The sequence below is a fragment of the Acanthopagrus latus genome, chromosome 10 (genome assembly GCF_904848185.1).
Source record: "Acanthopagrus latus isolate v.2019 chromosome 10, fAcaLat1.1, whole genome shotgun sequence".
NCBI classification, from domain to species: Eukaryota; Metazoa; Chordata; class Actinopteri; order Spariformes; family Sparidae; genus Acanthopagrus; species Acanthopagrus latus.
This window is the reverse complement of record NC_051048.1, coordinates 7273496-7287189: the sequence shown is the minus strand read 5'-3', so window position 1 is coordinate 7287189 and position 13694 is coordinate 7273496. Positions and strand designations below refer to the sequence as shown.

Here is a 13694-nt window from a genome sequence, read left to right as displayed (position 1 = left end):
AGCTTTTTTTTATGCAGCAAATGCTAATGATCACTCTCAGCTGCGGTTTTGTTCTTTTCAGCCTGGTTCAACTGCCATATTTATATGTTAAGCGAAATGATGACTTTGAGTGGCTGAGCCTACAGCATCGGGAAGCCATGCAGATGGAGATGCTATTTACCTACAAGTGTAGTACATAATATTTATGTAAAACGCTGCCTTGCCTGAAAAGTGGATGCCCATTTCAGCCAGGAAAAGAAAATGAAACGCATTAAAAGTAAGGCAAGAAACAATACAAGTTTTGTATCAAAGGAGACACATTATGCTCATTTTCAGGCTCATGGTTTTATTTTGGGTATCTACTAGAATAGGTTCACATGCTTTAATGCTCAAAAAACTTCAGCACTGTGTCTCAAATGCTCCATTTAAGCTGCTGTCTCCTTAAGGCCCCACCCCCTCCCCAATACCCAGCCTGCTCCGGATTGGTCAGCTCACACACGTCTGACCCACCGCCGCTAACAACAACAGAGCAGCTGTGCTATGTCAATTCTTACATGCCGAACTTGCTACAAGGCAGATATTATGCAAATGTGTGGCATGGTGATGAAGCGTGATGTCACAAAGCCACCATTTCACCCTGTTCAAGGTGGGTATAAACTTGGCTTGAAGGGTGTAAATTTTGTCCTTTCAAGTCAACTTAGGATCTCTGGACTTCTGGAGCCCCCCATTACATCTGGTGATCGGTATAGAGACAATTAATGTTTTTAATTAGTTGTTTTATTACGCTGTAACAAGTAAGCTGTAACAAGCAACACTGTTTTGCTGTAATGCTCCAGAGATGCACCTAACAGTCCTTTGACATGGGGTGAGGCTATGACCAAATTTCCATTGTTTAGGGAAATTACCCTTTAAACACTCGGACAGCTTTTCATAACAGTAAGTTGGTTTATTCCTGGCAGGAGCACTGAACAAATGCAGCTGTTTTCCCATTTATTTTACAGGACAGTGATCTGTTTTAGCTGCACTTCTCCTCCGGCCACAGGTGGCGCTACAACCAAAACAAACCCTTCCCACCTGAAGTCGAGGCTCTTCTCTGCTGCTCTCCTCGGCCTGCACTGAAAACACAGGGGGAGGAACTTTGACCGGCGCTCCAGTGCTAGTTAGCAGCCAGCTAGCTGATTTCTGTATTATTTTCATATTTCTGTGTGGTTTCATATGCAGAGAGATGTGGTTTATTTATTTACTCAGCTGGCTGTCGCTGGTCATCCAGATATCCTTCGTCACTCTAGCAATAGGTAAGTGCATGCTGGGAACCCCTGCAGGCGCTAACGTCACTAGTTGCTGCTTGCCTGCTAATGCTAGCGGACCAAGCTAGCAGGTGAAGTTTCACCATTTAACGTTAACGAGGCTCCGTTTCGCGGAGCGGGGATCTTGTAAGCACCGACTAATGTGTTTGCAAACACACACAGTGAGCTTGTCCTTACAAATGAATACGCTACGTGCCATACTATAAATTACTCATAGCTAATAGCTACCTGGCTGCTTAGCTAGCTAGCGTTGCAGTATAGGAAGTTACAGGCAACGAAGATAAGATGTTCTATTTCGTTGGCTTTCTAAAATCATAACGTTATGTCTTCAGACTGTAAACTAAATGCACATTGCGTTTTGTGGATAAATATTTGCGTGTCAGTGTTGTTAAATAGATTTGTTAGGGCAAGGGAAACACTTCTGTTAGATGAAATGTTTGCTAACAGTTAGCTAAGTTAGCATTTAGCCTAATCTGTCTCTTCAGCTGCTTTCAGTTGGGTTTAACTAGTCAAACTAATCAATCGGGCGATGACTTGGCAAATAACGTCTGTGTGGTCATAACGTCTGACGTGCATTAAAGAGCTAAGCTAATAGGGCGTCCAGCTGCAGGGATGTTAGCATGTTTGCTAACACGAACTAGCCAATGATACTGATTTAAATCTGTCTAACGTTAGCTGGGGGGACATTTTCGTTTGTTTACATCAGGTAGTACAGTGGGTTCGTTGATCAGCTGCTTGTCTGGCACGCGGCCCACTTCCCCTGTCCTGTCCTGTCCTGTCGCAAGCAGGACCAACAACATGTTGAGTTTGATTTGTAAAACTTTATTTGGGAGCTCGCCGGAGGTCCGGTGTGTCCACGTTGCCAGTTTGTTACCTGGCCACGTAACACCTGCAGCAGCTGTCAGGTGTGGCTGCTGCCTGTCAGACTCTGTTAAAGTCAGTCACACTACGTTATACCACCTTAGGTCTATATCTCTGCCTCATACTTTAGTTGTTTACCGTCATGACAGCAGCAGGAAGAGAAAACAGATTGGATGGCTCTCTTTTATTGTCATGCAGGGTGTGTGCTGAGCTGGATGCCTCTAAAAAAGACAAACCACATTAAGATTGATTGGAGTCACCACTTTATTGTCAGGCAACCTGTTGATAAGATGTTACATATGGCTTTATTGGTGTTCAATTAAACATTTGCTAATATTGGTATATTATAAACAACTGATAAGAACACTTTGTGGTTCACCAGGTTGGGAAAACCACTTTAACTGCGTTCTTGTCAACTCCAGCTTGATATTTGCTTTGTTTGTCCGATGAACTGTTCGGTCACACTGCTTGGAAAATGTCTTCAGAGTGTCTTTCATGTTGTTAACATCAATACAGCACACTTTTGATCACTTGTTATTGGATAAGCAGCATTTGTTTTGGCATTAATATTCAATAGAAAGAGTTGACAACAGCCAAAATGATTTCTCAAGTCTTTGCAACTTGTAATAATGGCTCTTAAATGATCTGGGTTAGGGGTGGGTTAATAGTTATCTCTTTAATAATACCAAACTCTATTTATACAGCACCTTTCAAAACACAGTATGGAATGCTTTACAAAACTGAATAAAACACAAAATAAAAGAAACAAGCTAAAAGCATCAAAAACAATACATGTACAAGAGTGAAATACTCAGTGATTTCACTGAAACGGTAAACTTCACTGGGAATCTGTGCATGTTTTTCTGCATTCTATTGGGCATGTACCAAACAGCATAGCTTTATAATCAACCAACCAATATATCTGTCGGGCTCTGATTATTAAGACATCAGACACATTTAAACACCCTCGTAAGAAAGCGTTACTGTTGTTGTTTATTATCTTTGGCTGCCTCACTTGCTAGCTTTCTTTCCTATTGTTTGCTGCCACTCATAAGCTGTGACATCTGTAATCCAAACTAGGTGAAAGAGCAACATTTAAGCTAAGAGTCCCAGCTCTTATCAGCACAGGCGTTTAAGGACAAAGTTGACACTTGAGGACCTCCAATCTGTGTCTGTAACAGAGTTTCTAAAACACCTCATAGATTTGAATCACATGTTTCATCATGCTCTTAGTTTGTTTCAGTGTTCCTCAACAATGCTTCATTTTTGGAAAGCACTATATAAAATAGGTTGTTGTTATTATTATTATTTTAACCATGATTGTGTTTATTCTATACTGTATTTCACTTTGTAATCCACCAAGCAGCAATTTTTTTTAAAATAAAAAGTCTCAGTATCTTGTTCGTATTATATTTATTTTATTTACTGAGCTGCTGAGTGCCGAGCCGAGGAACAAAGATTAAGGCGAGCGTCTCTGCCGGCAGACGTACATGAAGGTCAAAAGAGCGAAGCAATCTGCTGCGGCTATTCTTCTCTTTCTCTTTTGACTCTGTCTTTTGGAAAGTGCCTATCGCCTTACTGCGATGAAGCCCCTCAGACTCTCCCATGAGCCTCTGCTCTGTTAGCCGTCACCTCCTCAGCCCCTTGGCATACGTGTTTTGACTAGTTTGATCAATTGCCTGCCTCTTTTCGGGGCTGTGTTTGGCCTTCATACCGCATGGGCTCAGTAACCGCGGGTCATTGCTGTGTTTTTGGCTGAACTGATATTATTTGGACTGTCTTTGTTGTGTCGCCTTGGCTGTTGACTAGGGCACGGTATTGAATCTCGATAACTACGCCGAGAATAAACTGCGAAGTGCTGAAAGTTTCCCTTGAATGTTTGGTCGGATTCTTGCTTGTCATACTTTATTCTTTTAACCAGTTATGTATAGTTGAACAGAAATGTAAAAACGAGGCATGCAAACAGGTATTTTCATTACTAACAAACATGGATATTATGTCATTTTAAATGCATATTGTGGAAAAAAGTGTTGATACTTTTGACAATCTCAGTACTAAAGTTTTACGACCACACCCTGCTAACTATTCAATCCATAATAAGAAAAAAAAAATGTCTGGCATATTCTTGAGTGTCTCTCCTACAATAAATAACCCTGAATTCTGTTAATACATTTATTACTGTAGCTGCCGTTTTAGTTAATTTCTAGGTCAAACTACAAAAAGCTCTGGCACTCTGTTTTCCTGCTCCTCACCCTCTCTTTGTCTCCCCCCTCAGCCGCCGGCCTCTACTACTTGGCAGAACTAATAGAAGAATACACAGTAGCCACCAGCCGAATAATAAAATACATGATAATGGTGAGTGAATGTCACCGTCCTTCATATTTTGAGAGTATTCCGCAGTGAAACGCTGAGACCATGACGCCCGTGTCTTGTGTGAATGTGTCCAGTTCTCGACAGCTGTCCTGGCGGGTCTGTACATCTTTGAAGGCTTCCCAGTGCTGATGGTGGGAGTCGGCCTCTTCACCAACCTGGTGTACTTCGGCCTGCTGCAGACGTTCCCGTACATACTGCTGAGTTCCCCGAACTTCATCCTCTCTTGTGGTAAATATGTGGGACACCTGGCCTCAGCTACGATCTTGTGTGGAATTAAGTTGTGTCGTTGCGGTGACATGCACATGAATATATTTAACTTTTTCCGACGTTCTGTCTTTTCCTTTCGACTTCTCTCTCAGTGTTGGTGGTGGTGAACCATTATATGGCCTTCCAGTACTTTGCACAAGAGTATTATCCATTCTCAGAGGTAAACCCATCTCTCTCCCTCTCTTTTACATCATTTATACTCCCATACATGTTTTTATAATCTTTCCCTTTTGTTCCTGACTGGCATCAAGGTGTTGGCATACTTCACCATCTGCCTGTGGGTGATCCCCTTCGCCTTCTTCGTGTCACTGTCGGCGGGGGAAAATGTGCTCCCGTCCACCATGCAGCAAGGAGGTGAGACACTTTTTGTCCTCTATCTTGTCTTCGACTGGAGTGTTGGGAGCAGTTAAACATAGCTTGGTGCTAATTTTGAAAACGCGTGTCAGTCTGGAGCCTCTCGGTTCCTTTTTGATTACCAATGAGCGTTATCAGTCAGTGTAAAATGCCTGTGGATGCAATTAGATAGACATTTTTCTATAGTAACAGCTCAACGGTAACAGTGTATTGGTAATATTCTACATTTTTCTTTTTGTCCTTTAATTGACAGTGCATATAAGATTATAAGAAGACATTATTTATCCCTCAGCGGGGAAATTCACTTGTGACAACAGCTCATAGCAGAGGCAGAGACTGAATGATTTATTAAAAGAGAATAATACAAAATAATATAAAGTCAAAATAATGTTAAGACTATATACAGTATTAGCCTTTCTGCAAAGAGGATAACTGCACAATTATAGATGCAGTCCTCCTGTGTGGTTGGAGAGCAGTAGTAATTTAGGAGTAATTTTTTGGACTTTCAATGAGTTAAAACTCATCTTAAAACTACTTTTTAAGAAAATAAGAAACTACAGTTGTCTTTTTGAACAATTTAGTTAGTTCTACATCTCTTTCACTTGTGACAAACCAACTTTCAAAACATATACTTTCAAAGAGCTCTGTGATAAAACTGAAGCTTTTTCTTAATTTAAAACTAGGTGTAGAGTACAGTGTCTGATCTAAGTCCACAATTATGGTCAGCAGCCCGGCTAGCTCAGTCGGTAGAGCATGAGACTCTTAATCTCAGGGTCGTGGGTTCGAGCCCCACGTTGGGCGCGTTCCTTTTCTTCCCTCCTCCTCTCTAAGATCTGTGTGGTTTATTTTCTCTTTGTCCTAAACTGAAATTACATGTATTTAAAATTTTACAGCCACTTTCCAAAGCACATAATCAATTTTTTGATAAGTACCCCACTTTCCAGTGAAAGGATCAAAGTAATTCAAGCGTTGGTTTTATTCTCATCGGGATTATTACAGAGTGGTTTGGTTTAATACTTCTTTAGGTAGTATAAGAATATAGCAGCTGATCTTGTGGGTATGGATACTAAATGAATGGTAAACTTCTGAACATTTTCCCTTTTTCTTTTTAGATGATGTTGTGTCTAATTACTTCACCAAGGGCAAGAGGGGGAAGAGATCCGGTATCCTCCTCGTGTTCTCTTTCCTCAAGGAGGCAGTGCTGCCCAGCCGACAGAAAATGTACTGAGGAGCTCAGACTCGGGGTGCAGCCTTGGGAGAGTGGAGATGTGTGTGAGTGTGTGTGTGTGTGTATATGTCCAAGAGGAAAGGGGAAGCAGGAAGGACAGTGGAGATGTGCTGTTTCTTTTCTGGATGGGACTAAAAAATGAATCAGTGGCCAAAGTGGAAGTAGAGCACACGAAGAGGACGGACCAACGAACAGGACAGAGCTTCCTGCTGGACGAGCCCACGAGTTTACACAGGCCATGTTTGTCTCTCTCTGTTTTTTCTGTCCATCTGTACTGACTGCCAACAACATCTACTAGAGACCTCACCGAGGGGGATCTTGTCTGTAGCGCATTGCTTTCTAATTGTCACGTTGGACTCCTCCATTTTTTTAAGCTTTTGGTATGAAAATGTGTATATGCGGGGTCTGAAATCAACAACCAACAAATACCTGTAAATTCTGACTTTGGCAGATAAACCCTGATCACTTTTCTTCTTGAGATGACATCTCCTATCATTTGTGTGTTGTGTTGCTCACACTTCATCAGATTCAATACACAGTGTAGCACTAGGAGACAAAATACAAAATCTTTTTCAGATGAAGAAGGAGTGTTGATAATAAATGAGTCAGCTTAAAGGTACTTTTTGGCTAAATCCTGATCTCCAAGCTTGGATTTAGGTGCAAGTGGCAAATCAGCTGGAGGAAAAAAAGTGACTGGGGCTGCCACAGAAACGCTTATTAAGATGACTTTAAATAAGAAAGTGCACCTGAAGATTAATTAAAAGGAATCAGACCATTAAAATGATACAATGGGGTTAAAGAAAGCACTTGGAAAGGATTACTTTTCAAGTTAAACACACTTAAAGGACAAGTTATCTGTTATTATCTACTCAACTCTATGCCGATAGGAAGTCAGGTAGAGTTTTGAGCGCCCAAATATTTGTTGTTTAACTTGAAAAGTAATCCTTTCCAAGTGCTTTCTTTAACCCCATTGTATCATTTTAATGGTTAGGAAGTCAGGTAGAGTTTTGAGCGCCCACAAATATTTGGGCTTGACATTTCATCAGCTTGACGGTGAGTAGGTAACGGCGTTTTTGGGTGAAATTACCCTTTAAATCAAAGTGCGCTACATGGGCGCTCTCTGACATGTGGCCGCGAGAACAATGCACTTTTTCGTGTTTTCTTTTTTTGTTTTTCTCGCATCCACACGTTCATTAATCACCAGCGCTGTAGTCTGCAACATGACTGTCTTTGTTGGACTGTTTTTTTTTTGTTTTTTAACTGACAGTAATAACAAACAGATTTTTGTACGTTGATTGTTGGTTCAACCCGACATCAAACACTAATGAAAACACTTATGAAGATCAGACCCATGTAATGACTCTTGTGCGCTTACGTGTGTCGGGGACAAAGGCTGCTCAAAGTGGTTTGATGAAAGAACTATTAAAGAGGCCGACATTCTTTTTACCAATTACTGAGTGCGATTCATTGTAGGCTGTTATGCACACAGTGTTTAATAAAATAAAAGAGATTTTGTTGGAAAAAAAATGCAGATGAAATTTTTTTTTTCCCCACAGGTTTGTTTTCAAGGAAATACTGGAAAAAAATAGATCCTCATAATTTCTGATTAAATCAAGTTAATTTTTCTATTCGGTGTCAAATTTTATTTGAAGTACCATGGATTTTACAACTGTCACACCCTGAATTCCACAAGAATGTTTGTGTGGGTGTGGGGGGGCTGTCGAGCTTGATGACATTGTGCTGTCAAAGTCCCATATGGCTCGGTCACTGTGGGTGCACCAGGTTGAGGCTATTGTGCACTTTGACCCCCGCTGAGGTGTGAAGTGCTTCATGAAGTAAAGGAAAAAAGACAAAACCCCCGACACAGACGCGCACACCTTCAGCTGACAGGCCGCAGCTCGCAGTCACACGCATGCTGTTGACAAGCCCTCACCTGGATCTCGAGTCAGTTCCCTGGGGGGGATCAGGGAAAGTGCAGGGATACATCTGTGACAGGTGACCCAGTTCACCGAGGTTTTCTCACCTCTCGCTCACCCCTCGGTTCCCCCCGCTTTCCGAGGCGCGGCGTCTGGAGTGTGTGGCATTTTTAATTTTGTCACTTTGACCTGACATCGTGGGTTGGCAGGATACTTTGTGAGGAAAAGTCTGCTTTTTATTGCTCTTGATGTGATACTGTGTAGACATGCGATTTCCTAGAATCCTCTAATGACAATATTACATGTTAATTCCCACTAATTTATTTGATATAAAAACTAGAAAGACGTGTTAAATCTTTCTGCCTTGTACATATCTATAAAATACTTCACTATCAGATTAATTTTAATGCATTTCTTAAACACATCTACTGGTTCGGGTCTAGCTGAAGTTGATCGGTGTTGATCTGTGTTGATCAGTAATGTCCCGGTTCCAGCACCTCAGCCAAATGCATGGCCACCTCTGTCCAGGGGGAGGAGCTCCGGCCTTGGGGGTATCCTCTGCGCTGGACCTCCAGGATGTCCTGTGGCTCAAAATGCTGATGGGAGTCGATCCTGGAGGGGAAGGCTCTCGGGAATAACACCCTCTGGAGGACGTCCAGAGGCAGGTCAGGGGCGGGACGAGGTGTACTGTCCCACTTGGTGGTGTACTGAGGCGGCCTGCTGCTGCTGTCCCTCCACACTGACACGCTGTCCCGGAGGTCTGGCACAGCCGGAGGCTTCTCTTGCTGGAGGCCCGTGAAGAGGGTCCAGGGCCTAGAGGAAGAGGCTGGAGGTTGTTTGGTGGAGGCTCCGTCCTCCTGAGGGCCTCCTGGCTGGTGCTTCGAAGGGTGCTTGGCTTGTTTTGGATTAGAACTGTTCTGTTCTGAAAGGAGGCACTGGGTGTGGTACCTGCTCACCGAGGCTCTGGGGGAGAAATCCTTCGGGAGAGCTAAACCTTTGTTGTTCGCCCACTCCGCGATCTTTTCCTCTGTAAGTGTCTGTAAATGGACACAGAAAATAAGTGAATAGCACTTTTAATTTGCATGAAATACCCTGCAAATGTCATTATTGCATGATCGACTTCAAGCCAATCCAAAAGAATAAATGTTGGCATAGTAAACTGCTTCCAACCACAGATATGTTGAAAATGTATGATGATGTTTAAAGATTATACGTTAACAAAAATCATTCATAAGGACTGACTCAAGCCATAAAACAGTTAAAATGCATCACATGTAAAATAATGGTTTTAAAAAGTGTTTATTTTACATTTACTTTGCTCTTTGTTGTAGCATAGAGGCAGGATACAGTATGAATCTGTGATCTACACTGTAGTCTTGATCTGATAGGCTGCAATCGATTACTTCTGTCTCCATCCATATACCTGAGGCATTAGTAGTATTTTCCTCACTCTCATCATTATTTCTCCCCGCTTTCAGGGGCGTAACAGTGACACTGGGCATTTTAAAGCACCAAAACCACCTGGTTAAAGCTGGGAAAAGAGCGTGTTTTGGCCCTAAGGTCTTGGTCTTGTCACCACAATCGATTCTGTCATTGTTTGGGGGTAATTTGCACTCTACCTCATCGTGTTGGATGAAAGGATTTCCACACACAAACCAACCTTTTTAGAGAGCTTGTCCAGCTTGACCATATCCACCAGATCACCGTACAAAGCTTGAACCTGCCTCCTCTCCTGCAGTTCTTTCCCCTTATCCTTCTGCCACATGCAGCTTTTCAGATACCTACACAGAAAACACAGGAACTCTGTTTAAAAAAAAAAAAAAGAAGAAAATTACGAGCAAACTTTCATCTTGCTGCGAATTCATCTTTCTGCACACTACCTTGCTACCTCCCTGCGGCACCAGATGCGTGCCAAATCCAGCGGAGTGTGTCCCGCGCTGTCCTTGGCTGACACATCTGCTCCGGCCTGCACCAGGATCTCTGTGCAGTCCAGGAGGCCTTCAGAGGCGGCCCGGTGCAGCGGCGTCGACCCTGAATCTGTCGCACTGGAAATAACCAGAAAAAATATTTTTAAAAACTTTGTATTCTGGTGGAAATTATTATCCTCAGCGTCATTATAATCATCATCTTTGCCATCGTTATCATTGCAGCAGCAGCAGCAGGACAAACTTGCGCCATCATCTCATTGTAATCATAATTTTACTTTTGCACTCTGCAGTATTATTTCTAGTCTGAACTTATCTTTTAAAAAGCGTGTCAGCGGTGATGAGAATCTGAATGAGCATGCAGCTGAGTGCTGCTGGATCCAGCTGACAGCATTTATAAACTGAGTCGTCAGAGAGAGCAAAACCTGCATTGAGAAGTTATTCACACATTAAGTCCCTTACACGTTGACGTCGGCCCCACGCTCCAGCAGGTATCTGAGGCATGAGGAGGCGTTGGGGGAGCTCATGGAGGACAGGACCATGTGAACCGGCCGGCGACCCTGGCCATCACTGCTGTTGATCCACTCCAGCCTGGACTCTAGCAGGAGCTGAACGGTAGCCAGCTGGCCATAAAGGCAGGCCATGTGGAGCGCTGGCAGACCCTGAGGGATGACAAAAAGATGAGCACAAAGTTTGCTGAGCTGTGCCGTGGCGGTAATGACCAAATGGCCTTTTGCGCAGCAGATGTTTTCTGACATCATAGCAAGAAAAGCGCAGGTGCAGCTTACAGCATTAACAGAGAGCCGAGCCATCACACTCCTGTGTTTCCTGCTAGTACAAGTGACATGTGCCACGAAAGGTGCAAGTTAATGTGCATCTGGTAAAGTCATCTGCAATTTATTTGATCATTTCCATCTTGTGAAAGTGTGTTTTAAATGGAGTGCATTGAACACAGTGGTTATTCTACATTCTACAGAATGTGTTCACTTTATTTTCGTTTCTAACTTTTCTTCCCACACAGCAGTAAAAATCCCATTCAGGATAAGACATCAATAATCACTCTACTCTCAGTGATTACTTCAAAACTTTAACACTTAAATTGTGAGTGCTCAATTTTAATTCGAGGTAAATGTAAATTTAGTTATATATTGTATTGAATACTATTTATTGGCACTTCTATTTAATGCTGAATGTAACTAAGTACCGTACTTTAAGTAATCCTAACCCTTCCACATCACTACATTTTGGAGGGAAATACTGTACTTTTTACTCACCACAATAATTTGATAACTTTAGTTACTTTGCAGATTACATTAAGCATAAGAGCCAAATATTTTCACATTAATCTATCTTATCACCAATAACACACACAAAAAACACGCAAGCTTGACGGCAATATATAAAGTAAGTAAAATAAGCCACATTAGAGTCATTCTGCAAGTTGAGTACTGTTACTTTGGTGTTTCAGGTACATTTTGATGCTAATACTTGTGTACTTTTACTTGCAGCAGTATTTCTACATTGCCATAGTACCACTTACACTTAAATAATATCACTGGGAACTTCTTTCAGCACAATTTTTTTTATTGGTGTATATATAGGAAATGATATTATGCGTTGTGTCTGCTCACACTGACATCCGGCTTCTCCGGGCTCCTCACATCTACAGCTGGAAACATGTGCCCGTCCGGAGGAGCTCTGTGGGTAAGTTTCCTGCAAAATGAACACAAGTAAACACTGCGGTTGTAAACGTCAGGCTAACTTTCTAGCACCATGAGGCACAACAGAGGTTTGAGCTGACTTGGCCTAAAATTCAAAATGATGAAACACAGCCAGCTAGCTCACAGGCTAAAGTTAGTCACCTGCTGACGGAGATTTTCAGCTACCAAATATATTCATGTTATTTCTAAAACGGCCCATATAACAAACTTTAGCGCTTGAGCTAGCTTTACACAAGTATAAAAGTAAACATTGTGCGTGTGCACAAATTAATATTCTTAACGTTATTTACCTATTTTTACGTCTTCCACGTCTCCTGTTTCCGGTTTTGTTGACAGGTTCCATGGTTGCCATGGAAACGTGGTAACCAGGAGGCGAACCCTGATTTATGTATCTACCTCAGAGGCGACAAAAACAAAGAGCTGTGTGAGAGTGTTAGAAACATGCAGTGGTGGAAGAAATGGACTCTTCAGGTCTTTCTGTGCAGTAACAGCGGAAATACCTGAATACCCTGCAACAAGTTCAAGTCCTGCATTCAAACCTTCCTTCAGTAAAAGTACAAGAGTAGCCTATCAGCATCAAACAGCCGAGCTTAATTTTTGTTACAAAAGTAAAGGATATTTTGCAGTGTCATCGTGATTAAAAAATTATCCAGAAGTCATACTTGAGTCAAAAAAAAAAAACAAAAAAAAAAATATTGTGTGAAACTAGCCTCCTGCTGTGGTGAAGCATTTAACGATGTTGTACATTGTATTATATGTGATCAAATTCTTCTTCTTCTTCTTCTTCTTCTTCTTCTTCTTCTTCTTCTTCTTCTTCTTCTTCTTCTTCGTCGTCGTCTCATATATAAAATGTACTTAAGTATCAGAAGTAAAAGTAAAAGCAATTAATACACACATTGACACATATGTACATATTGTATGCTATTGGTTTTTTCTTTGCATTGGATTTTTTTTGATGCAGAATGCAATCTGCTAAGAAAAGTGACTAGTTAGAGTGGAAGTATTTTTAAATGAGGTGAACTGAAACCTTCCTTTCCTGAATAAACGTAGGCTGCAAATGCACAAATCAGAAAGGAAAAGCTGCTTGTATTCAGCAGCCACTGAACATGCTTCATATACATCCTTCTTCAGCTTGTAATTGCTAGCTTTTCTTCCATCTCTTGAAAGAAGGAAAGAAAAGAAAATTAAAGCCCACTTCCTTTCACGGCGTAATTCACCGACACGTGTTACGTTTGAGTCGATGTAATAGCTTGTGACAGAAACAGGCAGATGAGTAGCTGCGGGCACAGAAGAAATGGATACTTCCACCCTCCCATGTAGTCCACAGCTCTCTGTTCATACATCCCTGGTGTGCTCGTATCGACAGCGCATTAGGATTGGCAGCTCGCACTTGGCCCGGAGTAAAGCAGATCAATCCTGCCGATGCCGTGGTGGCCTCAGAGGGCCACTGCATGCGAGGCCCGGTATGAATCGGTCCAGTTATACTCTCCATGTCTCTGTGGGGTTGAGGGGTCGATGGGCCCATCAGGCAGCTGGCCTCTTCGATCACTGCTATTGACCACTTGACCCGTAAATGAACTGTGGGCTCATGGAGGAGAAATGATTTGTGTCAAGGAAGAGATTGTTTGGCTTTGGCGAGAGTTCGGAGATCCAGGAGATTCGGAAAGTTTCGGAACTCTTAAATCTGTTTTATCGTGGCTTCAGAATTGCCTAATATGTGGATTTTCTCATACATTTGTTCAGTTTTTCAAATGACCATATAA

At 42.1% G+C, this 13694-nt stretch overlaps 3 protein-coding genes and 1 non-coding gene across 10 annotated transcripts in view; 3 read left to right on the top strand and 1 right to left on the bottom strand.

The window, feature by feature from the left end:
• The first annotated feature begins 1030 nt into the window (after positions 1-1030).
• tex261 (testis expressed 261) lies at positions 1031-7819 on the top strand. Its single transcript, XM_037112400.1, has 6 exons — positions 1031-1274; positions 4423-4502; positions 4595-4748; positions 4880-4947; positions 5039-5141; positions 6254-7819. Exons 1-6 carry the CDS (start codon positions 1205-1207, stop codon positions 6367-6369), a joined length of 591 nt encoding a protein of 196 aa, XP_036968295.1. The 5' UTR covers positions 1031-1204; the 3' UTR covers positions 6370-7819.
• trnak-cuu lies at positions 5870-5942 on the top strand. The gene has a single exon. It is a non-coding gene; the product is annotated as a tRNA-Lys (tRNA).
• Positions 7820-8498: 679 nt separating the features above from the next.
• Positions 8499-12301, bottom strand: si:ch211-1o7.2 (ankyrin repeat domain-containing protein 53). Of its 6 annotated transcripts, none has more exons than XM_037112395.1 (6): positions 12222-12301; positions 11842-11923; positions 10673-10872; positions 10166-10330; positions 9946-10066; positions 8499-9322 (listed from the first exon to the last, which is right to left on the bottom strand). In XM_037112395.1, the coding sequence occupies exons 1-6, from the start codon at positions 12281-12283 to the stop codon at positions 8759-8761; spliced, it is 1194 nt and encodes a 397-aa protein (XP_036968290.1). In that variant the 5' UTR covers positions 12284-12301; the 3' UTR covers positions 8499-8758. The 6 variants fall into 6 exon arrangements, with proteins under 6 accessions (XP_036968290.1, XP_036968292.1, XP_036968289.1 ...); XM_037112397.1 differs by having other exon boundaries at positions 11848-11923; XM_037112394.1 differs by having other exon boundaries at positions 11842-11926; positions 12222-12289.
• Positions 11775-13694, top strand: part of f13a1b (coagulation factor XIII, A1 polypeptide b) — a 55749-nt gene continuing 53829 nt past the window's right edge. For both annotated transcript variants that reach the window (XM_037112393.1, XM_037112391.1), the window contains exon 1: positions 11775-11914. The gene's annotated coding sequence lies outside the window, so the exon portion shown is untranslated. The remainder of the gene's footprint in view (positions 11915-13694) is intronic.

What these genes read in the sequence shown, in the direction of transcription:
- tex261 (XM_037112400.1), top strand. Translation starts at nt 1,205, where the DNA reads ATGTGGTTTATTTATTTACTCAGCTGGCTGTCGCTGGTCATCCAGATA. An exon ending in CTTCGTCACTCTAGCAATAG is followed by an intron (nt 1,275 to 4,422) that starts GTAAGTGCATGC and finishes CTCCCCCCTCAG; the next exon opens with CCGCCGGCCTCTACTACTTG. An exon ending in AGTATTATCCATTCTCAGAG is followed by an intron (nt 4,948 to 5,038) that starts GTAAACCCATCT and finishes ACTGGCATCAAG; the next exon opens with GTGTTGGCATACTTCACCAT.
- si:ch211-1o7.2 (XM_037112394.1), bottom strand. Translation starts at nt 12,283, where the DNA reads ATGGCAACCATGGAACCTGTCAACAAAACCGGAAACAGGAGACGTGGA. An exon ending in CGTGGGGCCGACGTCAACGT is followed by an intron (nt 10,331 to 10,672) that starts GTAAGGGACTTA and finishes GGTTATTTCCAG; the next exon opens with TGCGACAGATTCAGGGTCGA. An exon ending in TGGACAAGCTCTCTAAAAAG is followed by an intron (nt 9,323 to 9,945) that starts GTTGGTTTGTGT and finishes GTCCATTTACAG; the next exon opens with ACACTTACAGAGGAAAAGAT.